Here is a 25,000-nt window from a genome sequence, read left to right as displayed (position 1 = left end):
ATGTCTTTATGTGCTTCAGAGGCTGAGATATTTCATTTTGAATAGGCTGAGGGCAACTTTTCTTAAAAGGGGCTTAGGCATTCAGCACCCTTTTTTGCAAGTGCTTTCGGCATCAATGGGTTAAGAATTCACTTTCCATAAGCATTATACGCACATATGTGTATGATGGCACTTTTTGTCTGTACTGCCACCGCGGTGTATTTTGTTGTGTGTTATGTGACAGCTCTGTGAAGGTCCAAGACAAATCTTCTTTGGGATCCATGAAAGTCTCTTGACTCTTGAGATATGAATGATGTATAGAAATAAGATGATCTGTTAGTTATTTCTTTGTAGAATTATAATGGAGAGCAGTGTAGTAGTGGAGAGCAGAGGGGAGTAGAGTAGAGTATAGTACAGTAGAATAGAGTAGAGCAGAGAGTAGAGTAGAGTAGAGTAGAGTAGAGTAGAGTAGAGTAGAGTAGAGTAGAGTAGAGTATCGTTTATTGATCCCAGAGGGAAATTAAGGTGCCAAGTAGCATACACACATAAATAAAGACATTACCCACAAGACATAATACACATATTTACACATAAAATAATCATATATAGCTTACTGTTGCATACATTTTGCCAAGGCATCTCTCTCTAACACACACACACACACACACACACACACACACACACACACACACACACACACACACACACACACACACACACACACACACACACACACACACACACACACACACACACACACACACACACACACACACAAACACAAACACACAACACACACACCAAATATAAAGTGTAAAAGTCCACAGTGTTAACATGTGCCTTAGCCAAGTGGCACATAGAAGCCAAGACAAAGTGTTCATAAAGTGTCCAGGAGTGTCCATAGTCTCTCTGCCTAGTACAATGTCCATAGTATTCCTTGGAAAAAAGGATTGGGGGGGGGGTGTCGCCCCCTGTGTCACTACACACACACTCTCTCTGTCACACACACACACACACACACACACACACACACACACACACACACACCACCACACACACACCACACACACACACACACACACACACACAAACAGCTGTGCATTTCAATGAAAGAGGAGTCATAGGGTAAAGAGTCCAGGTAGATAAAGTGTGCAGGAGAGGGATCTGTTATGCAGTCCAGTCCCCTATGACGATCTCTCTTTGTGTGTCCTTCTGTGCAATGTTGAATAGCTGGATGGCCCTGGGTACAAAGGACTTTCGCAGCCTGTCTGTCTTGCAGGAGATGGCGCGCAGTCTGTGGCTGAACAGGCTTCTCTGGTTGTCGAAGACTGGGTACAAGGGGCGTGGCTTGTAGTTGTCCAGGATAGAGTCTAATCTGCTAAGTGTCCTCTTGTCAGCTGTGGTTGTGAGGGCGTCCAGTTCCGTGCCCACCACAGACCTAGCTTTCCTCACCAGCCTGTCAAGCCGTCCAGCATCTCTCTTCCTAATGCTGCCACCCCAGCATGCCACAGCATAGGAGAGCACACTGGCCATGGCAGACTGGTAGAACATCTGCAGGAGTCTGTTTGCACACATTGAAGGATCTCAGCTTTCTCAGAAAGTAGAGTCTGCTCTGTCCTTTCTTGTACAGTGCGTGTGAGTTAGCAGACCAGTCCAGTTTAGAGTCCAGGTGAACCCCCAGGTACTTGTATGTGGAGACCTGTCTCCACAGTCTCCCCTCAATGGAGACAGGCACCAGGGGTGGGGTGTGGTTCGCCTGAAGTCGATCACCATTTCTTTGGTTTTGGTGGTGTTCAGCCGCAACTGGTTGGTTCTGCACCATTTCACAAAGTTCTCCACCAGTCCCCTGTACTCCCCCTCCTGCCCATCTTTGATGCATCCAACAATGGCTGTGTCATCCGAGAACTTTTGCATGTTGGCAGGTCTTCGTGTTGTAGTTGAATGTCAGTGGTGTACAGGGTGAACAGCACGGGGGGAAAGCACCGTTCCTTGTGGAGCTCCAGTGCTGCTGATTACAGTCTCTGATGTGAGGTCGCCTAGTCTGACAAACTGGGGCCTTCCTGTGAGGTAGTCTGTGATCCAGTTCACCAGCCCCGTCTCCACTCCCATCTGCAGTAGTTTGTTTCTCAACAGGAGTGGCTGTATTGTGTTGAAGGCGCTGGAGAAATCAAAGAACATGATTCTCACAGCCCTGCCTCCTTTGTCCAGGTGAGAATGCACTCTGTGCAGCAGATACAGAATAGCATCCTCAACTCCCACCTTCTCCTGGTAGGCAAATTGTAGTGGGTCTAGGGCGTGGTGAACTTGGGGTTTCAGTATGTTGAGCAGCAGTGCACGCTCGAATGTCTTCATTATATGTGATGTGAGGGCTACCGGTCTGTAGTCATTCAGTTCTTTGGGGTGTGGCTTTTTGGGGACAGGTATGAGGGCATGAGGTTTTCCACTGTGTGGGCACCTTACCCGCTTGCAGACTCTTATTGAAAATGTGTTGCAGTGGCTCAGCTAGCTCTTCTGCACAGATCTTGAGGAGTCTGGCACTGACCCCATCAGGTCCGTTGGCCTTCGGCTTAAGCCTTCTCAGTGCGCTCCTGACTTGTCCTGTCGTAATGGTGGGGGGGGTGGCTGCTCCGTTTGCAGTGGGGGGGGGGAGGGGGAGAGGTTCCATCTGTGTCGGGTGTGTCAGTGCAGGTTACTTCAGAGGAGGTGGGAGAAGGAGGAGGGAAGTCCAGTGTGAAAGCAGAGGGGAGAGGGGGGATGGGAGAGGTGCAGGGGACTTCAGAGGAGGAGGGAGGAGGGAGGAGGGAGGAGGTCAGTGTGAGTGCTGGGGGGAGAGGGGGGATGGGAGAGGTGCAGGGGACTTCAGTGGAGGTAGGAGGAGGAGGAGGAGGAGGAGGGAGGTCCAGTGTGAGTGCTGGGGGCTGAGGGGGGGATGGGAGAGGTGCAGGGGACTTCAGAGGAGGTAGGAGGAGGAGGAGGGAGGTCCAGTGTGAGTGCTGGGGGCTGAGGGGGGATGGGTGAGGTGTGGGCTGCACAGACCAAAGGTGGTGAGGTGTCTTCAGTGGTGGGAGAGTGGGGAGGGGGGCACCGCGTGGTGGGAGTTGTGCCGCTAGCCGTGCAGTCTTCGGATGGGCAATTGAATCTGTTGTAGAACAGATTAAGCTCATCCGCTCTGTCTTTATTGCCCTCAGCCCCTCCACTCTTGGCTCCAGAACCGGTCATCGCTCTGATGCCCTGCCATAACTGCCTTGGGTTGCTTTCCATCTTCCTCTCCACCTTCCTCCCATACGCCTAGAGTAGAGTAGAGTAGAGTAGAGTAGAGTAGAGTACAGTAGAGTAGAGTAGAGTAGAGTAGAGTATAGTAGAGTAGAAGAGTGCAGTAGAGTGCAGTGGAGTAGAGTAACTTTACTGATCCCCAGGGGGAAATTAAGGTGTCAAGTAGCTTAGACACAATACACATAATTGCCCATGTGAACATTTCAAGACACACATACAACTGGCTTTATGACACTTTGGAAATTTTATTCTAATGTAATGTCATTTAAAATGTTATTCTTTGGTAATTGAATTCTATGGTGTTTTAATGTTTAGTAACTGTTTTTTTTCTCCCTTTATTCAGAGTCATGGGGACAGGGTAAGTTCTGAAGTTTCATTCATTAACTCACACATGGGTGACTCAAGTCTTGGCTGTTAGACCAAATATCAACAAACTTCAATATTGTAATGCTACTCATGTCAAATAAATAATTATATTTTTTTGTCTGATTATGCATATACTAGGCTACTATTCATTTCCCTCATGATATGTGACTAGCCACAATAAAATAGGCGACATCATGCTTCTCAAAGCAAAACTGAGAGCAGAATGTGCAAGTTGACGTCTTGAAGAAGCTACTCAATGCTTCAGAAAAAGCTTTGGTTGGTATAAAAGGCTGGTCTAAATACGTTTTGTCCTTAAAACGGCTCGCTTTTGTCTTTTTTGAGGGCAAGAGGAACTTTCAGAGTTGAATTCGAGGAGTGAACACATTCAAAAGGCTGTAAATGCACCAGATGTTAAGGTGTAAGGCATCGTTGTAACCTACTGTGCTTAACATAATGTAATTGTCCCTTGAATCATGCAGCTCAATATGTCCTTGAATCAACTTGCGGCCTGTTTTCTTGTTGTTAGTCACATATCCTCTCAATAGTTATCTACTATTCCCTCCTTCCTCCATCATGTCAACACCCCTAAAATAATTATTTTATTTGGAAATCATACTCTTATTTTGAAATCATATTTGTATTTTGTTACTCCTCTGCACAGTGTATCTAAGTCAGTTTTTACTTTTCCAACATCAAGACTTCTGCCGAATCCCATCCCATAATTTCTACCCCTACCCCTTCCCCTTGGCCCTCGTCCCTTCAAACGGAACAGTAAGGGATAGGGCTTGAAACGCAACCCCTATGAATTATGACACCCCTTCAACAATCACAGAATGGCACTAATTGCATCCAAAAGTCTCTCTATGGTTAAACCAACGGTATATCTTGTAATTACTTGCGAAAGAATTGAGATGAGGACAACAGTGTTGCACGACCCTCGCAATTCCTTCATGACTTCCATGCATTAGATTGACATTAAAAGCGTTTTATTTTTCATGTGCGTTTTATGGAGAAAATGACCACTAAACATTGGGACAATGGAACAATGGAACAATGATTGCAACTGTGAAACTGTATATTACCGTGAAAATACATATATTTGTGTGCTTTTGTGGATGTTACCAATTTTTAAAGGCATTCGCAATGCATTTGAGGAAATCGGTCGTACCTCTCTGTTTGAAGAGTGCCTCCGGAAAATCTCAGTTTGAAGGGGTAGAAAGCCCTACACGTGAACGCGCAAAACAAAAGGAAGGGGTGAAATGGGATCTAGCCTTAACATGCCTTCACGTTAAGTCAATGATGTTTTGTGTGATAACATTTCTGCCATCTGACATTAGGTGGCGTAGTTGTCAAGGTAAAGGTATCTGACACTTGGCCAATCAGATTTCGGGGGGGAAATCTCCTTCATCTTTCCATCTTTCAGAGTGCATCTTAATATGCGACCTTGCCTCCTCCACTTGCCTCCTCCACTCGCTTCTCGTCATGATGACATCACTGACAACAGCATTATATTTCAATATCTTGCAAAAGCTCAGTTGTAGAGTCTTTTTCTCGTTTGCAATTGGGATGGTGAATGAAAAACAGTACCTCAAAAGTTGTTGTGGCTAGGCTGACAGCTGGGAAATTTTATCGTTTTCTCCACGGAGGAGGGGCCAGGAGGCGGGGCGAGGAGACAAGCGCAAGTGGAGGAGGCAAGGTCGCATATTAAGACGCACTCACAGACGGTGGTAACATCTCTGTCCTCTCTCTCTCTCCTATCCGCATCCCCTACAGTCTGTGGTACCATCTCTCTCTCCTCCTTCCAGTCTATTGCAACATTCCTCTCTCTCTCTCTCCTCCCTTCAGGCTGTGGTAACATCCCTCTACCCCCATTTCCTTCAGTGTCTTCTTTCCCCTCTCTACTCCCTACAGTCTGTGGTAACATCTCTCTCTCAATCTCTCTCAATCTCTCTCTCTCTCTCTCAATCTCTCTCTCTCTCTCTCTCTCTCTCTCTCTCTCTCTCTCTCTCTCTCTCTCTCTCCCTCTCTCTCCCTCTCTCCTTGCTCCAGATTGTGGTCGTGCCCCACTGAACTCCGGGGTGATCAGTGGCTCGGACGCCCCAGCAGGTAACTGGCCATGGCAGGTCAGTTTCCATGACTCCAGCGGCCACTTCTGTGGAGGCACTCTAATCAGCACCCAATTCATCCTCACGGCAGCATCCTGCTTCTCCAGGTAACGATACACCAAAGAATCGTGTAGTAGAAAAAGATAATTCAAACTCTGTCCACCCAATGCAAAGGAGTGTGCCCAAGACTGAAGTATCTTAACTCTACTAGATGGTTCTTTTGATCTGCCATATGTACCTGTTTAGTACTGTACCTTTACACCTCTAATATGCATTTCTACACCAATTTAGAGCACAGCTGTGTACATGTAAAGGCAAAGTATAGTTTATACTGGTACAGAAATGCATATGCCATGTCTTTTAGAGTACAACTAAACACCTATAAAGACATAGGCTATTTTCTGACTTGCATAGATCATATGTGTACTATAGTTACTTAAAATGAGTCACGCCTGCTTCTTACAACCGCACTGACACACCAGGACTGACAATGTATTCATCGCTGGCCTGACGGTGTATGGGGGTCGTCAGAGCCAGGGTGGCAGCAATTCCAACGAGCAGAGCGGGCGCCCTTTCCGCATCACTCAGCACCCCGACTACGATTCAGTCACAAAAGAGAACGACATTGCTGTGGTGGTGCTGATTTTTGCCTTCACTCTCAACGACTACATCCAGCCCATCTGCCTGGCTGACAGCAGCAGCACCTTCCACAACGGCACAGAGAGCTGGGTCACTGGATGGAGAAATGCTGCAGGTTGGTGTGTGTGAGTGTGTGTGTGTGTGTGCGTGCGTGCGTGCGTGCGTGCGTGTGTGTGTGTGTGTGTGTGTGTGTGTGTGTGTGTGTGTGTGTTTGTGTGTCTGCAGGGCTGCTGACAGCTTTGGCCAGCCTAGGATAAAGTCCCCCCCCCCACACAACATACAATGTAATGAGGACACTTTACCCCCTCTGTTGGCTTCTCTCTCTCTGTGTGTGTGTGTGTGTGTGTGTGTGTGTGTGTGTGTGTGTGTGTGTGTGTGTGTGTGTGTGTGTGTGTGTGTGTGTGTGTGTGTGTGTGTGTGTGTGTGTGTGTGTGTGTGTGTGTGTGTGTGTGTGTGTGTGTGTGTGTGTGCTTGTTGTTGTTGTTTTCCTTCTATTTCTTAGGTACTTCATACTGCTTCTCGAAAAGTGTATGCACAATGTTTGTGACAGTAGCATTGTCCAAACCAATTAACAAATTTAAGAGAAAGTAGTAAACTTAAAGGAGCTTTAGTGATGGAACTGTGATATCTTACGTTTCTGTTTTTTTTTTAAATAGGCCTAATTAATTCCCCCAACTCACTGGATTGACAATTCCCAGAATTGTATAACCCTAGCTGTATCCTTAGCTGTGTGTAGACGCCATAAGCGACCTGGACACTCAGGGAGAGTTCATAATGTTCTGCTCAACTCACCAACCCTATTTTAATATGCCACCCCCCACCACCCCCCTCTCTATCGCCCTCTTCAGGAGTGCTGCAGCAGGTGCGTGCTCCTGTGGTGGGCAACAGACAATGCATCTGTCTCCATGGCAGCAACAGCATCACTGATGACATGATGTGCGCAGCTGACCTGTCTGATGCTAATCAAGCTTGCTTGGTAGGACCTGTTTTTTCCCTTTCCTAAACAATTCTGTCCAAAGTAATAGCAGTGTCTGTAAAAAGGTGAATAAATATAGCCTGCCGATGCCATCCTATGCACTTCTACCCAACGATTTTGGCTCTGCACATAGTCTGGTGAAAGCCCCCTAGCTCGGTTCGCTCACTGTTTAGCTAATCAGCAAGAAGAAGTCTGTTACTGATTGGTTAAGGTAACACTTTTCACACTTTTGTCTTGTTATTTGTATGCTTTTGCAACACCATATCATAACAGTTAAGCAAGAAAGCACAATTTGAATTTTGATTTAAATTCGGAACTCCAAAAATGAATTCAAATGGCAGAGTAAGCTCAAACCATCTCCCACCCTCGCTGGAGATGGATTCCTCTTAGCTTTCGCCAGACTGTTTGACGGAGTCAACAGTCGGCTTTTTCCCAGGCTAGAACAAATGTCAATATTCTTCACAATAATTGAAGAAAGTAAATTCTTTGGTGACACGGCACATTTTATTTGAAAACAAGACAATTTGAAAATGTAATTTAAAGGTGCACTGTGTAATATTTTCAGTGGTGTATTTCCAAAAGTCATGCCGCCCATTCACAAATGTTACTTTTTTCATGAATTGTTACCACCAACATCAAACTCTAAGTATTCATTATGACTGGGAAAATTGCACTTTTTATTCATGAAAAGGGAGATCTTCTCCATTTTCCGCCGTTTTGAATTACCAGAAATAGACATTTTTAGCTGCAAAACTGTAATTTGGTCATGTTAGTAAATATACACTACCGTTCAAAAGCTTGGGGTCACCTTCATTTTTCCAGTTATTTGTTTGCAATTCAAGTCGCAGACATCTTTTAAATAGCTTGAAATGGAATAATGGAAAGTACTGAGCGGCCACAAGTGAAAAAAAAATTGTTTACCCATAAAATTGGTTAAATTGGACAGAAGAGTGAAATTTAACCAAGCTTTTTCACCCATTTATTACATAGAAATACATGTTTTAGTCCATTTTTCTACAGACATTTCTTTGGCTTATCAGAGAATGCATGGAACTATTGGAAAGCTCAGTGTCTGCCCTTTCCAATGGTACTGTAGGTGTATGACATTTGTTGAGTTGCCACCTCGTCCACAAATTCAAGTCAAAGAAGCTGCATGATTTTCTTGCCATCAGAATGAACCTACTTATGAATGCACGATCCATTGTCTCAGTCATGTTTTAGTGTACAAGCCAGTGCCATACATTGTTGGAAAGTGTAGATTCTCCTCTTTCAAATGATATGTATATCATCCGGCATTGTATGGATCGACAGGAGCAGACATCAACTTTTGCATGCATGGGGCTCATAGAGTTCATTGGGCAATTCTGGACCTCATCTCATCCCGGGAATGAATTTGTAGAACCGCAACTGGCTATTATTAATGCCAAAGGTGTCACTTTGATTAGTACACCTGACTAGACACTATATTAGTGAAGGTACACTTTGATTAGTCAAAAGTTAGTGATACTTTTTGGTCTACTTTATGCATCGTATATCCAATCAACAGTTACTTTTTCCAATATCAAATTGCTTATTTGTTGCATGCATTAATTTCAGAGAACAATAACTCTATACACTCATTTTATACCAGAACTGAAATTAAAAAGGAACAAGCTAAACTGTCAGAAAGAAGTATTGTGGGAGGAAAGTGTGGTGACCCCAAACTTTTGACCGGTAGTGTATGTTCATCATTTTTAGTAAATATCCTTGAAAAGATCAAATTTGGCAGTACCGTAGACAGCACAATTTCAATGAGCAGCATAGTTGCAATACCTACACTGGCCACCATCCTACACAGTGTACCTTTAAAATAGTAATTGAAATTTATAATATTTCACAGGAATTGAAGAAACGTAATCTTCAGAAAATAGCAGCATTGGCAACTGTCTTTGGAGACTCAAAATTGTACTGAAACGATAGCCTGATAAACCAGCCTATTTACCGGCCAATTTAGTCTGGCCCCGATGAATAGTACATCCGAAGATTGTTGATTGTTGACAACCTGTTGTTTTTCAAACCATGCCTGTGCCTATATATAGGCCGGCGCTCTGACCAATCAGCGCTATCTTTCTCGTTGATGTGTTTTCCCAATGGGCTCATTCGTGATGAAGCAGTGCTGCGCCAACCATGCAGAACGCATGCGCAATGCAACATTATGATGCATTCTGGTTAGAAGATTCTAACCAGAATGCATCAAAATGGTAAAGTGCGCATGCACACTGCTCAGCAAAAGCAGCACTGCGCCATCACGATCAAGCTTAATGTTGCAAGCTTTATCGTCACTCCCTCAAAACCCTGCTCGCTTTGATTCAAAACAAATATCTGCGTTGGGATTGGTTTGCCAGATTCTTGGCAAGCCTGGCAGACCACTCCAACGATAAGAGGCCAGACCACTCGCAGCCAAAAAATGCTGGCGTCCAGCATGTGGAGCTGGTTTACTAGGCTACTGAAACCATGTTCCACAGTGCGAAAAAATATAACCTTAGGATACTCTGCAAAGATGATGTTTGATATTTACAGACTTCTCAATGACTAGACCCATGGATGACCGGAGCACTCAGCACTTTTTTAAAGTTTTTAAAAATATATATTTTGGTGCACAAAGAGAGTTCTTCACAAAGTGAACTAACTCTAAGCACTTCCATGGGACATCCAAGGGGTGGTTGTATGGAGAGGATTGATAAAGATTACCCAGACCATCCATGAACCTTGCACGGTGCAGTCAAGAAAGCATGGCTCCTTTGAGCAATTTCACATTTCAGGTTTCATGTCATTGCAAACCATGTGATAGGTTAGGGTAAGGGTAGCGTTGTACAGTCAATCACGATTCAAACAAATGAAAACTGTAAATGTAAACTGTAAATGTAAACTGTAACTTGTGCAATGAGCGCAAGGTAATAACCTGCCTTCAGTTGTCCTTGAAGCCATAATTCAGTTTTATCCTTTAAGTAAGACATTCTTGGTTTATTCCGTGATTTTGAGTACATTCTGTACCAAAAAGTGTAGCACAATAAAAGTTTACAATAAAATTAGTGCAATAAAATTCAGTTGTTTATTGTTGTTGAATAATCGTGAATAATAACTGTGATTTCCACTTGATCTAAAAATCATGATTGTAATTATTTTCCATAATCGTGCAGCTCCTGGCTAGGGCTGGGTTTAGTTTGGCACAGTTTTTCTGTTTCTGTTGCTTGTTTTTATTTGTGACAAAACTGAAGCTGCAAAAATTGAAGACGCAAAGACAATTAGAGATTGCCTTTGTCTGGGGAAGATGTAGTATTCTTTTGTTTAATCTTCTATGTATGTTTTTGTTCTCTAGGGAGACTCAGGGTCGCCCCTGGTGGTCAGAGAGGGTAGTTCGTGGGTCCAGGCAGGCATTGCAAGTAGATGTGGAGAAGCAGGCGTGCCGGGGGTCTACACACGGATTTCCCAATACAAGGACTGGATCAGCGGCCAAATAAACCCAGGATATGTCACCGTCCTGTCCCCTGGGGTGGATGCTGACCTCAACGTCACCTGTGATCTTCCCGAGACTGACCCTCTTCCCAAAAGTGAGTGCCAAACACACCTGTTTGTTTTGTTCTTTGTATGCAAAATCTCTCTATGCTTGTCTGTCTTTTCTACTCAGATGTCTCAAGTCAAGTCAGCTTCATTGACAGTTTCTTTTTATTAGGGGTGGGCATAGATTATTTTTAAAATCTAGATTAATCTCACTGTAATTTTGAAATTAATTTAGATTAATCTAGATTAATCTATATCAAAATGGCTCATTCAGAAGAATAGGCACGCTACGAAATAATGACGAAAAAAAAAACCTTGGGGGTTTCTTAAGACAGATGGCGCATTAGACCAGATCGCATCTCTTTTTTTCCAAAATGCATCTCATCTTCAAAAAAATGGTCATGTTGATACTCGGTGATGAAAAAAAATCACTGCAATATTTGTAAAGTGTGTTGAATATGTTAGGAAGAATTTACAGTCATAAGATAATGACATTTCAAAATGAACAGCGCGTTGTAGAGTAGAGAGTAGAGTAGAGTAGAGTAGACTTTATTGTCACTATATAAATATAGCGAGATTATGTTTAGTAGCAACCCACAAATGCCCACAAAATAAAAGATATATTAACAATAAATAAATAAAATCCATAAAAATCCATAAAAATCCATGTGCATCTCACAGTATCGATAGTCCTGAAGTATTGAGGGGGGGCAGGTGACGAATTGAGTTCAAGAGTCTAATGGCAGTAGGGTAAAAGCTGTCTTCATTCTTGTAGTGCGGGCACGCAGAGTCCTAAAGCGTCTGCCAGATGGCAATAGTGTGAAGAGATGAAACCAGGATGTGTGTGATCTTTAAGGATGTTTAATGCTCTGTTTGTGCAGCGTGTATGGTGGATCTCCTCAAGTGTGGGTAGTTGGCATCCAATGATTCTCTCTGCTGTTTTAATGATGCGCTGTAACAGTCTTCTTGTTGTCGTGTGTGCAGCTGAGTGTACCAGGATGTAACTGCTGTATGTAATTACTGATTCAATTGTACACCTGTAGAAGTTAGTGAGCAGATCTTGCGGTAGCTGGGCCTTCTTTAGAGTGCGAAGGAAATATAGCCTTTGGGATCCCTTTTTAGCCATTGCAGAGGTGTTGGCGCTCCATGACAAGTCCTCGCTGATGTGCACACCCAGGAATCTGAAGCTCTGTACAACCTCCACTGGCTCCCCTCCGATGTTGATGGGTTGGTGGTAGTGGTTGCCCTGGCCACACCGCCTGAAGTCCAGGATCACCTCCTTCGTTTTCTTGGAGTTCAGGGCCAGGTTGTTGGATGCACACCATTCTCCAAGTTTCAAGACCTCATCTCTGTAGGCCTTCTCTTTCCCCTCAGAGATCAGCCCCACCACGGTTGTGTCGTCTGCAAATTTAATGATGCTGTTTGTGCTGTGATGGGGCTCACAGTCAAACGTGTACAGTAGAGGGAGTAGAAAAAAGGGCTCAACACACATCCCTGCGGCGCGCCTGTATTTAGGGGGATGGGTCTTGAAAGATGCTTTCCCATGCGTACAGACTGAGGTCTGTCACTGAGGAAGTCCAGTATCCATCTGCAGACATGGGGACTGAAGCCGAGGTTGTACAGCTTAGTGGCCAGCTTGATAGGGGGAATGGTGTTAAAAGCGGAGCTGTAGTCAATGAACAGCATTCGCACATAGCTGTTTGGTTTCTCCAGACAAATTTGTAGAGGCAAATACAGATAAATCTATCAAACATTTAGGCTGTTTAAACAAAATGACCTCAACAATTCAACATTTCTAATGGGCAGAGAGAGAGAGAGAGAGAGAGAGAGAGAGAGAGAGAGAGAGAGAGAGAGAGAGAGAGAGAGAGAGCGAGAGCGAGAGCGAGAGCGAGAGCGAGAACCTGCCACTGACAGTTAAAAAGAGTGTCGGCTCCTTTAAAAGAGGGAGTGTCTACAGCAAAGTGCTCACAGCAGAGCCAGCCAGGCTACTGTATCTACAACCTACAGCACTGGCCCACAATGATTTGGCCTAACCTGACAGTTGTTCTCAGAGTTGGAATGCCAGAGGAGTTAAAACTCGAAATGAATTCGCTTTGCAAAAAAAAAAAATCAAGCGCGACAACCGCAAGGTTTATTACCGTCGGACATCTCGCAAATGCGCGATAGCAACACAAACACATTCAGCGAGAGTAGATATTGACAGTTTCAGTTTGACAATCTTCAAAATGCATATCACATGGAATGTTTTGCAATGATGGCACAGGCAAGATTCCTGGAAGTTGTATATGTGTTCCATGCAATGCGTGAGGAAATGTAGGCCTAGTCTATGTCGGGCTGGTACTCATACACAACAACGTCTCTCTATGCTTCACCTCAGACAATAATGTCTCTTTAGTCTACCACTTATGAAAAAGCACTCAAACAACACCTACCACGGCAGAGAGATGAATGTTTTCAGCATGCAAACACTGTTCATATTTATTATGTCTGCTGAAGCAACAGGTTGTGAAGAGAAGCGACTGGAGCGCAGTCTGAAAGCGTCTGCCAATCAAACGCTAGTGACGTGCATACCCAAACTCCAAACCCATATTTTGAGAATAGATTAACGTGCGATATTTTCTTTATCGCGCGTTAAGAGTCTTACATTATCGCAGCACGTTAACGCCGATAACGGCCCATCACTACTTTTTGTGCACAGGCCACACAAGGAAATTAAGATAAGATAAGATAAGATAAGATAAGATAAGATAAGATAAGATAAGATAAGATAAGATAAGATAAGATAAGATTTACCTTTATTGTCTCTACAGGAGAGAAAGTTTGTGAGGACATGAGAAGGTGTGATTTACAATGGACAAACAAAAAATAGACGAACACACAGGAAACATACAGTGGCCTATAGGCTATACAAAGAAAAAACACATAAACATAGATGGATACACATAGTGTAGTTTGCCAACAGCCATAGCCCAGCAGCAGACAGTCAATTGTGTTGACAGACAATTGTGTTTCAGACAATTGTGTTTCTCTCTATCTCATGCAAAGGCATATGTAAACATATACAGTACTTTGAACTGACATTAAAAGGACAGACCTTAAAGGACCAGTTCAGTCAATTTCAATATGCTGTTGTATTGCTCACGCTACCCTTGACTTGTCAGTACCCGGTGATGCCACATTTTTCGGCTCAGCCCTTTCCGAGATATGAGCAATTCTAATGGGGGCAGCGTTTGTTTACATTTTTAAAAAATGAAACATAGGCCAACTCCAAATATTTTCCCAAAAGGTACTGCTGTTTGCTAGTTGTCTGCTGATGTTTTATAACCTTTTGGATGTTTTTGGGAATAAATAAAAATGATTTTTTTGAAATGTAAACAAAGAGCTGCCCCCATTACAATGACCAGGATCTCGGAAACAGCTGAAGAAGAAGAAAAAAAATCTCAGGCACTGACAAGTCAAGGGTAGTGTGAGCATTACAACTGCATGTTGAAATTGACCAAACTGTCCCTTTAAAGTGCAATACAGAACCAATAAGGTAGCAAGTAATAAGTAATATCAAGTAATAAAGCAATAAATCACATATTCTCTCTGTCCTTCAGTCTGTGGCCGTGCCCCTCTGAACTCTGGGGTGGTCAGTGGATCAGACGCCCCAGCAGGTAGTTGGCCATGGCAGGCCAGTATCCAGCGCTCTAACGTTCACTTTTGTGGAGGCTCGATCATCAGCGACCAGTGGCTCATCACAGCGGCACACTGCTTCCCCCCTGGGTAAGAAAAGGTTATATTTCCCTGTGTGGCTTAGTAGAGCTAGTCTGGCTTACGCAACTGCAAATCTCTTCAAGACTATAGCCAAGAGGGTAGATTAGAGAAAGAGGATTCAAACTCCATCCACCCAATGCAAAGGAGTGTGCTCAACTTTGGTCTCCTAAGGGGGCGTTATCCCTTCCATCTTTTTCTCTTTTTGTGAGGTTTGGTGGTGGCTTGCACAAGATGTGAACTACCGCTACAGAGCTAAGGGGACTCCATTTATTCTCAACCGTAAGACTCCAAAGGTCTCCTAACCGAAGGTCTCCTAAAAGGGCGTCACCTGACATCACATGGATCATGGAAAAGTCAGATCCTGAAGTATCTTTCTGTAATCTACCCTCTTTGACTATAGTCTCACCAGGCTAACCATCCGCTGCATTTCTCTGCAGGAGATGGAAAGGGCATGTCCAGCTCAACTCTATAAAATACCTCGGTATGTTTCTGGTGGAATTTTCAATCGATTAGACTACCCATTTATTCACTCACCTGTTATCAGTTCTAGCTTGACGTTGTTCGTTTTAGTAATGGTGCCTTCGGTCACAGGCTTAATCCATTTCAAAAGAAGTACGATATCAAGTCACTCATCTTCTGTAAACTTAAAATGTTACATGCAAAGCATGATTAACCCGTTTAGACACACTGTTAATTTGCTGTTAACAGCATGGCAATGGCCAAAAATAATAAATTATTAATATCCCTGTGTTATATTAATAGTGTAGTGCTATGGTAGTTAACTTTTCAATTATGGAACAACATGCGTAATGGGGCTACACAGGTGTCTGTCTGTCTATCTATCTACGTATCTATCTACCTACCTACCTACCTACCTACTACTTGTATACCTGTGCCTTAGTATCTTACTACTCTTGATTTAGCCTACACCTGTTCAGACCACATCTTCACACGTGTATTGGCCACACCTTCACATCTCTATAGATCCAGTTGGCACTTCTGGCCTGCCCAGCGAAGTTGCTATTCTTCCCTTCTGTTTCCTCCACTCTCAGGTTGCACCAGATGTGCCAACTGGCAGTGATTGCCACCGTATGACCAGTGGGTGGAATATACGTAGGGGAAACTGTATGTGCCGCCCAGTGGGTCGAAATCGAGGGGCAAACAAGCAGCTTCGCTGGGCTAAACAGACATGCCCAGTGGATCTATTGATAAAAGCAACATTAGGCACAGTAAGAGGGTGACATCCTCATTTTTGAGTGAGGCTGTTGATTGTTCACAAAGGTCGTTTTTGGGGACTCACGCCCCTTAGGCAGATTTATGGAACAGTCCACCATGTAGCCATACCATAGAGGGTGGAGTTTATCTAGAGAGTTCATAAGCGTGTTTTATGGGAATCGGTCTGTAGGTGTCGCAATTTAGCATTGGTGTGAAAAAGCGGCCATCTTGTTTCAGCCATCCATTCATTTCCTATGCATGGAAGAGTCTCGCAATGCTCTGATTTGTTGATTTCATATAATAGCCTATAAAAACAAAAGGCCCATTGAAGGATGTATGGCTGATCATGAACACCATTGTATAATGAAATGAAGTAGGCCTATTTTAATGCAAAGACAAACGACTACCTATACATCCGGTAAGTTTGTGAATTATGTTATAGGCCCTCAATGTTTAACCTAACCCAAAGATGCAGAGTAGACTAGGGCCTACTCATTCTGTATGGGAATGTAGGCCTAAACAGCCAGACAACAGAATAAACAACATATTTACAGTCAGAGACCTTAAAATAAGTGACGCATAAGGGTATACATTTCCTTCAATTACGATATTGGCTAAATGAACTAATCAGAACATTAAACCTAAAGGCCTAACGTTTTTACAGTCCTGAACGACGATCCCGGGGGCATTTTTATTATCTATTCTGCCCTTTCGAAGACGTCGAATGCTTATTTCCTCCACGAAGGAGGTTTTGCTTGGGGTAGGCTACGGTCGTTGGTCTATCTGTCAGCATAACTCAAAACGTTCTGAAGGGTATTTATTAACATTTCTATAGGCTAGTTGGTTAATTCTGGTGGTGGTCTAGATCCAGGATTTTTTTTTTAAATTGCCATTGCCATTGCCATTTAATTTTGACATCACAAAAACAAGGGAAGGATAGACTTGAAAAACAAATAGGATGCCATATAGGGCTATAGGTCCTAATTATTTGTTAAGTAAATCTTCATTAAATCTTCATTGGCTTCCAGGACAACACTCCTAGCAGCCTAGGCCTACAAGTTGTTATCATTAAGATTAGGTTATTAACCTAACTATTAACCGAACTGGTCGGCATAATGGCATAATGTACGCTACCTAGGCCTACTTTAAATCGCACAGGATATCGGCTGACTCGAGATTCACAGCGTCGTTAACTTCGTTCTTTTGATGCGTTTTTTATTTCTGTTTTTTTCCACACACTGCCTGATTAATGCCTAGGCCTATATTGTTTTTTTGCGGTGAAGAAGAACTTAAACCCCTTGCCCTTTTGTCATCCCCCCCCCCCCCAATCGAAATTTTCACCACAATCCGTCAATAACTTCTTTTTTTTTTTTTACAATACACTGTAATACACTCGATATAATAACTAGGCCTAGTACTAGCATTGGACAGCAGTGCAGAAAGCCTCCAATGCCTATTCCATTGTGGTTCAGTGTCTGACAATAGGTATATTGGAGCCATACTCTAAAATTAATTTAAAATTCTACAGCTAACCTTACAACAGAAGAATACATGATTTGGTATAAAGCTCAGTCAGTGAAGAGATTCCCGTTGATTCGGAAGTATATTTCTCGGTATTTTACGTGAAAATCAAGTAAATGTCGCCCATTCATCTCTATGTATTTCCAGCGATTTTGAGCGATTTTCACACCAGCCGCCATTTTTTTTTGGAACAACCGATTCCCGGAAGCTAACATGGTTATGAACCCTCTAGATAAACTCCACCCTCTATGGCGACACTGAACTATGTGTTCATGTACCTCTCTGGACTTTGTGACTGCCAGCATTCTGTCTACTCTAGATCACTGTGCTAGTTTTTAAGCAGTTAGCGAACTAGCATTACGCTAAAATTCCACATTGTCCCTATTTAATTGGGCTTGCGTATTGCTTGACTATTTTCTAAAGATTCAGATAAAAATTATATTACGATATCAATGTGATGTCTAAGGCATCTAATCATTCACATCAGGCAAAACTTCTTGAGGAGAGCCAACAGATTGTAAGATCATTTTATGCCTGATCCAGGCAGAAGTCCAAAACATTCCAAATGGTCTGGGAAGGGTATCTTTTCTTACAACTGTACTAGAGATGGGATGAAATTCATGGCTTTTTGAAGGTATCCAGATCAGAGTGACCCTTTCTCTTCGAAGAGCCGCTAAAACTGGCTCATTTGAACATTTTGAAAAATACTTATCCATTGTGAGTAGATAAGGCAAGGGAAGTTTATTTGTATAAAGCATTTCATACACAAATGCAATTCAATGTGCCTCACAAAAAAGTAAAAAGAAAGAAAACAAGAAAGAATTGGAGAAAATTAAAACATTAAGTGAAGACAATGCATAATTGGATTCAAAGGAAAAATAAAACCCTAACAGATAGTTTTTAAGAAGCCACCTCTGGCTTGTGCTGTCCAAACAACAACTGGCTGTCCTACTCATTCTAAACACCATCCATGTCACCCTCTGAGACAGAGACACTTGTAATTTTGTCAAATCGAAATACTCACATATAGGTGGACAAACATCACAACACCAAATTGTACTTCCTGTTCCTTTAGTTCCTCCACCTTTGCCCTGATTGAGCTAATATAATGGTGTTATTTGACTGTCTTCTTACAGTAACGACTCCCCCTCTGGGTTGACGGTGTATTTGGGCCTTGAGAGCCTGGTCAGTAATTTTTTCAACCGGGACATCAGATTTGTTACTGCCATTGAGAAGCACCCCGACTTTGATGTGAACACCCATGAGAATGACATTGCCCTGGTGAAACTGCATGCCCCCCTCACGTTCAACGACTACATCCGGCCCATCTGCCTGGCAGCGAATGGGAGTGTGTTTCCCACAGGAACAGAGAGCAGGGTAACTGGATGGGTGGGAGGTAGGTCTCATTATTGTGGATGCCTGTGTGTGTTGGTGTCTGCCAGCAGGACTGGACTGAGAATATTAAATGGCCTGGGCATTTTCGGTATAAACCAACACCAATCTATACCTATAATATAATGCTGTAGACCACTCTATCTAAATTGTGTGCCAATGTCTTAGGGGAAAAAAACACTTGGAAAATACCCTGTATACAAGATTACCAGTCCAGCCCTGTGTGCCGCTAAATTGTCATTTTAATCTGTCACGTAAGGCTGGCTCTCTGTAATGTTGTTATGATATAGCAGCAAAGCGTGACGGTGGTCTCCACAAAGACCCTCCAAATGTGTTTTGCTTTGTTTTTAAGCAGCCCTCAAACTTGATCTAAAAAAAAAATACATGTATAAATTGACATCAGAAACAGCAATCTCAGTTGAGCTCCTCTTCTGTCCCAGACAACCCTGCCACCTTGCAGCAAGCAGCGCCCCCAGTGGTGGGAAACAGACAGTGCAACTGCACCAGGAAGGACCTTGATATCACAGACAATCTCATCTGTGCTGGAGCCGACATTGGAGGCACCTGTCAGGTAACATACCTCTATTACGTCACACCTGCACAAATACAGTAACGTCTGCACATACAACCCCTGGGAATAAGTATGGTATTTTTTTGTTTTTGCATATTTTATTCTCCTTGGAGTTGAGTGATTCCATATACTGTATACTCATGCCGGTTTGATCTAAAAAAACCCTTGACTGGCACGGTTGTTTTGATTTATTTTCATTTTTCGCAAAGGTGTACTGTGAGGTCAGAGTAGGTATTGCAACTATACTTCTCATTGAACCTGTGATGCACATTGCCAAATTTGATCTGTTCATGAATATTTACTAAGTTATAAACTAATATTCACTAATATGACCAAAGTACGGCAAATTTGGCAGCTAAACATTTTTATTTCTGCAAACTCGAAATGGCAGAAAATGGAGAACCTCCCCCTTTTCATTTATGAAAAATGCAATTTCCTCTGTCAAAATGAAAATGTGTTTTTATTGCATGACAAATCCCATTATGAAAACAGACAATAATATATTATACTTGATTTGCATGGTGGTGGTAAATATTAGTGAAAAGGGTGGCATTTGTGAATGGACGGCATGAATTTTGAAAAAAAAAAACCCTGGTCACTAAGTATTACACAGTGCACCTGCAAGTCATTTCAAATGACAATTTTCTGACTTGAAGTTTTGTGTGATGTCTGTGATCTGCCTTTTTTCTACAAAATTAAACTACTGAAAGAACTTCCTTCCATTAAACATGTAGATGTACAGTTTTTACAGTTTTTATCTTTACAGGACAATCAAATGGATCCATTCCAACTCTTTCAATCCATCTCAAATTTTGATTAGATTTATGTTTCTGTTCATTCTGATTGTGCTGCTTACATTGAGAAATTTCCTTTTGGTGAGGTGTGAATCTGATTAGTGCATGCACATATTGATAAATGAGTTAATGTGGCTGTTTGATTGCACAGTTAATTGATTGATTAATTGGCGAATTAACGTCTTACTTGCTAAATTGACCTGTGTGGCAGAGGGACCTGGGTGGGCCCCTGGTGAGTCAGCTCCAGGTCAATCCGCTGTGGATCCAGTCAGGTTTGGTGTCATCTGGGGGGACGCAGTGCAGCGGTAGCCAGAGTGGCAATGTCAGTATCTACACCAGGATCTCCCTCTACCAGAGCTGGATCAGCTCCCTCGTCTCAGGAGAACTGCCCGAGTTTTATAAGTTCTCCACCACTGTGGTCGATGCAGACAACAGTTTTGAATGCTTGCCTGGTAAGAACAAGTGTTGTCTTAATCAATAACATATACCAATTTAAAGAGTTTAGCAGTAGACTTTTGGACTTCTCAAAGCTATTTCAATATAGGAAAAGATTGCCTACAATCAAACTTTTTCACAATGGTTATAATATACCAAATGGTAACTAATAAGAATAGTCACATCTGACATCTTTCATCAGCATCATTGCTTTCATACTCTTCACTTTCATGATCTTCTTTTCCATTGTTTTCTTTTGCTACAATCTATGGTGCTGTCAGCAACAACATCAAGTCCTACAACAATTTTGACCACAGTAGAAGACACACCGACACCAACAACAGATGTTTCCACGGCAGTATCAACAACAGCAGCAACCACAGAGATTACTACGGACATTACAACCCAAACTACAGAGATTACTACGGACATTACAACAGTACCAACTACAGAGATTACTACGGATATTACAACGCAAACTACAGAGATTACTACGGACATTACAACACAAACTACAGAGATTACTACGGACATTACAACAGTACCAACTACAGAGATTACTACGGATATTACAACACAAACTACAGAGATTACTACGGATATTACAACACAAACTACAGAGATTACTACGGACATTACAACACAAACTACAGAGATCACTACGGACATTACAACAGTACCAACTACAGAGATTACTACGGACATTACAATGCAAACTACAGAGATTACTACGGACATTACAACAGTACCAACTACAGAGATTACTACGGACATTACAACACAAACTACAGAGACCACTACGGACATTACAACAGTACCAACTACAGAGATTACTACGGACATTACAACACAAACTACAGAGACCACTACGGACATTACAACAGTACCAACTACAGAGATTACTACGGATATTACAACAGTACCAACTACTGAACCAACAACTGAAATTACAACTGAACAGAGAACTCCTGGACTGACCACAGCCTTGACCACACCACAGATAACTACTGGAATTACAACCGAACAGACAACAACTGTCATCACATCAGAACCGACAACTCCGGAAATTACAACAGGAGTGACTACACCACAGATAACTACTGCCATGACAACACAGCTGACCTCAACTGACTTGACAACAGAAGTTATGACACCACCAATATCTACTGCAATGACAACAGAACTTGCAACAACTGACATCACATCAGAACTGACAACTCCGGACATTACAATCAAACTTACAACTCCTGACATCATATCACAACAGACAACTCCTGACATGACAACAGAAGTGACCTCACCACCAGTAACTACTGCCATGACAACCACCGAACTGACACCAACTCCTGATATTACAACAGAACTGACAACACCAGCAATAACTACTGGTATCACAACTGGCATCACAACAGATCTGACAAGCATGGAAATGACAACAGAAATGACTGCACCAACAACAACTCCTGACATTGTGACAGAACTGACAACAACTCCTGACATCACGACAGAACTGACAACAACAGCAATAACTCCTGCAATTATGACAGCTTCAAAAATGTCAGAAATTATAACAGAATTGACCACACCATCAACAACTACTGACATTACAGCTGGACTGACAACAACTGTCATGACATCCAAACTGACAACTCTGGACATAACTACGGAAATTACAACAGACTTGACCACACCATCAACTAATGACGTGACCACCGAACTGACGTCAACTTCTGGCATTACAACCATGAATACATCACCAATATCAACTGATTTCACAGTCACAGACATCACCACAGAACTGAAAACAACAACTAGCATTTCAACAGATGTGGCGACATCGCCAACTTCTGAAATAACAACAGAGGCTTCAGAGACTACCAGAACAGTTGTTGAATCAACACCTACATCTCAAATCACAGAAGCGCAAACTTCAGAAATAACAACGCACAATACAGCAGAGGTGACATCAGCCACTGACACGATTGCTACACAAGTCACATCCTCCTCCTTAACCACTGACCTCAGTACAAAACTGACCTCATCCCCAACTCCAACATCACCAGCTACTGACAGCACAATAGGCATAACAACATCACCAGCTACAACAGATATGACAGCAGACTTGATGTCTACTGCCATAACAACAGATGTCAAACCAACACCAACAAACGGAAAGACTACAGACATTACAAAACTCATCACCACCGGAATTACAGACTTAACAACCCCTGCCACTGAAGTCACAACGGATATAACGACACAAACCACTGAAGTAACAGAGCTGACAACCCAACTGACAACACAGACCACTGAAGTAACAGGGCAGACATCACCAACTCCTGAAACAGCAACAGTCGAATCAGCAACTACATTGCAAGTTACAACCGACTACACAACAGAAGTGATGACATCTACAGATGTTCCTAGGACAACAGACCTCACATCAGCTACTACTGAAGTTCCAACTTCGACCTCTGAAACAACGCCAACCCCTGAAACTGTAACAGAAGTCACCACACCCCTTACAGTCACAGCAGAAGTCACCACACCACTTACACCCACAACAGCTGTTGAAACTGATATCACAACTGCCATAGCAACAACTCCAGAACCAACGTCAGACATCATCCCCACAACTGACAGAAATACAGAAATAACAACCGAAGCGGCAACTTCTCAAGAGGTCACAACCTCTACTCACAAGATGCCAACAGCAGTCGAAACATCAACTGTTGTTCCAACTACTCATGAACAATCATCATCTCCCATGGCAGAGATGGTGACAACAGAGATGGTGACATCTACAAGTATTCATAAAACAACAGATGTCATAACATCATCAGGACCGGAATTTACTACGGCAGTTGCAGAAAACACTGAAAACATTACAGTTGCCGTAACGACAACTCATCCAATGACAACAGGGACCACTGCGGGTCATCCAATGACATCAGAGATCACAAGTCATTCAGTAACGTCGGAGATCACATCCACCCCTCCAACGACCACAGACGACATAACATTGATCACATCATCCACTCCTGATGCCACACCATTGATAACATCACTGAGTCCTGACACAACAACAGAGGTCTCAACAACTGACATTATCACAAGGTCCACAGAAACCTCTGCTGCTGGTATAACCACACAGTCCACAGAAACAACACAGTCTGGACTCACCACAGCAAGCGCTGAAACCATTACCTCGACCACAGAAACATCAACACAGACACCGACATCCACTCATACCACAACGGACATCACATCAGTCACATCAGCTATAGACACAACAACTACAGCTAAATCTGCTTCTGACATGACAATCAACACAAAAACTTTGCCCAACACAACATCTGCAGCTACGCCTCACACCACAAGAAAGACCACCGTGACGTCAAGACCTCCGACAATGACAACCAATGTTACCATGGCAACGACACCTGAAACGACAACAAGACCAGATACAGCAGGTACGACACCACCCACATTCCGCTCAACACATCTCACAACATCCACAACCCGCTCACCAGTCTTCACAACACCAGAACCAACAACAACTTTTGCAACATCAGGCACAGTACCATACACAGATACCTCAACAGTCTCCACAACACCTCTGTCAAAGTCTACACCCTCCTCCACAACATCCCTCTTGACATCCGACCCCTCCTCCACAACATCCCTCTTGACATCCGACCCCTCCTCCATAACACAACCATCAATATCAGACCCCTCTACAACATCCTACTTGATATCCAACCCCTCCACAACACCCACCAATTCCCCAACAGTCTTCACCACACTCCTATCGACACCAGACCCACCAACATCAGAATTAACATCAGCGGACACATTAAATGCATCGTCCACTTATTCCCCCTTCATAGCTTCATCTTCCTTTCCCACCTCTCCTGTGTCTACACATTTGAGACCAGAGACGACCGCTTTTTCATCACCGCCACCTCAACTCACAACAAACACGTCTGCTGTACCAACCCACACTACCAACACAGACTCTGGTATAACCACAGCTGTTTCCCCTGTCAACACAATGACTGCTGATCCCATCCGCACAATCATCACTGACAACACAATGACTGCTCTTTCTGCCAGCACAATCACAATTGACAACACAGATGCTGGTATAACAATCAACACTACCACAGCTGAGACTTTCACCTTCGACTCAGACAACACAACGCCTAGTGTTTCCACCAGCACAATCACCACAGCCAACACAGACTCTGGTGTTCTTACCAGCAGAGTGTACATAGCCAACACAGGTACTCCTGCCATAACAACCAGCACAGTCAACACCAATACCCCTGCCATAACAACCACCACAGCCCTACCCAACTCAGCCACAGCCACAATAACCAGCACAGTCCCAAACAACCCCTCTAACAACACATCCAGCACAGCCAACATGCCTACT

At 43.2% G+C, this 25,000-nt stretch overlaps 2 protein-coding genes across 2 annotated transcripts in view; both read left to right on the top strand.

Annotated features, from left to right (window-relative positions):
- LOC134458526 (polyserase-2-like) overlaps nucleotides 1–21,495 on the top strand; it is a 24,615-nt gene extending 3,120 nt beyond the window's left edge. The window contains exons 2-12 of the mRNA XM_063210882.1: nucleotides 3,596–3,610; nucleotides 5,668–5,830; nucleotides 6,206–6,477; nucleotides 7,211–7,338; nucleotides 10,697–10,928; nucleotides 14,478–14,643; nucleotides 18,507–18,766; nucleotides 19,203–19,333; nucleotides 20,339–20,579; nucleotides 20,844–21,036; nucleotides 21,081–21,495. Of these exons, the coding sequence (XP_063066952.1) occupies nucleotides 3,596–3,610; nucleotides 5,668–5,830; nucleotides 6,206–6,477; nucleotides 7,211–7,338; nucleotides 10,697–10,928; nucleotides 14,478–14,643; nucleotides 18,507–18,766; nucleotides 19,203–19,333; nucleotides 20,339–20,579; nucleotides 20,844–21,036; nucleotides 21,081–21,495 (2,216 nt within the window). The remainder of the gene's footprint in view (nucleotides 1–3,595; nucleotides 3,611–5,667; nucleotides 5,831–6,205; nucleotides 6,478–7,210; nucleotides 7,339–10,696; nucleotides 10,929–14,477; nucleotides 14,644–18,506; nucleotides 18,767–19,202; nucleotides 19,334–20,338; nucleotides 20,580–20,843; nucleotides 21,037–21,080) is intronic.
- Nucleotides 21,496–21,572: 77 nt separating this feature from the next.
- LOC134458519 (mucin-2-like) overlaps nucleotides 21,573–25,000 on the top strand; it is a 4,298-nt gene continuing 870 nt past the window's right edge. The window contains exon 1 of the mRNA XM_063210872.1: nucleotides 21,573–25,000. This exon is cut by the window's right edge and continues 870 nt beyond it. Within this exon, the coding sequence (XP_063066942.1) occupies nucleotides 21,668–25,000 (3,333 nt within the window). The 5' untranslated portion in view covers nucleotides 21,573–21,667.

This window comes from Engraulis encrasicolus, chromosome 1 (genome assembly GCF_034702125.1).
Source record: "Engraulis encrasicolus isolate BLACKSEA-1 chromosome 1, IST_EnEncr_1.0, whole genome shotgun sequence".
Lineage (NCBI taxonomy): Eukaryota > Metazoa > Chordata > Actinopteri > Clupeiformes > Engraulidae > Engraulis > Engraulis encrasicolus.
The sequence above is the reverse complement of the archived record's forward strand: the minus strand, read 5'-3'. Positions and strand labels throughout refer to the sequence as shown.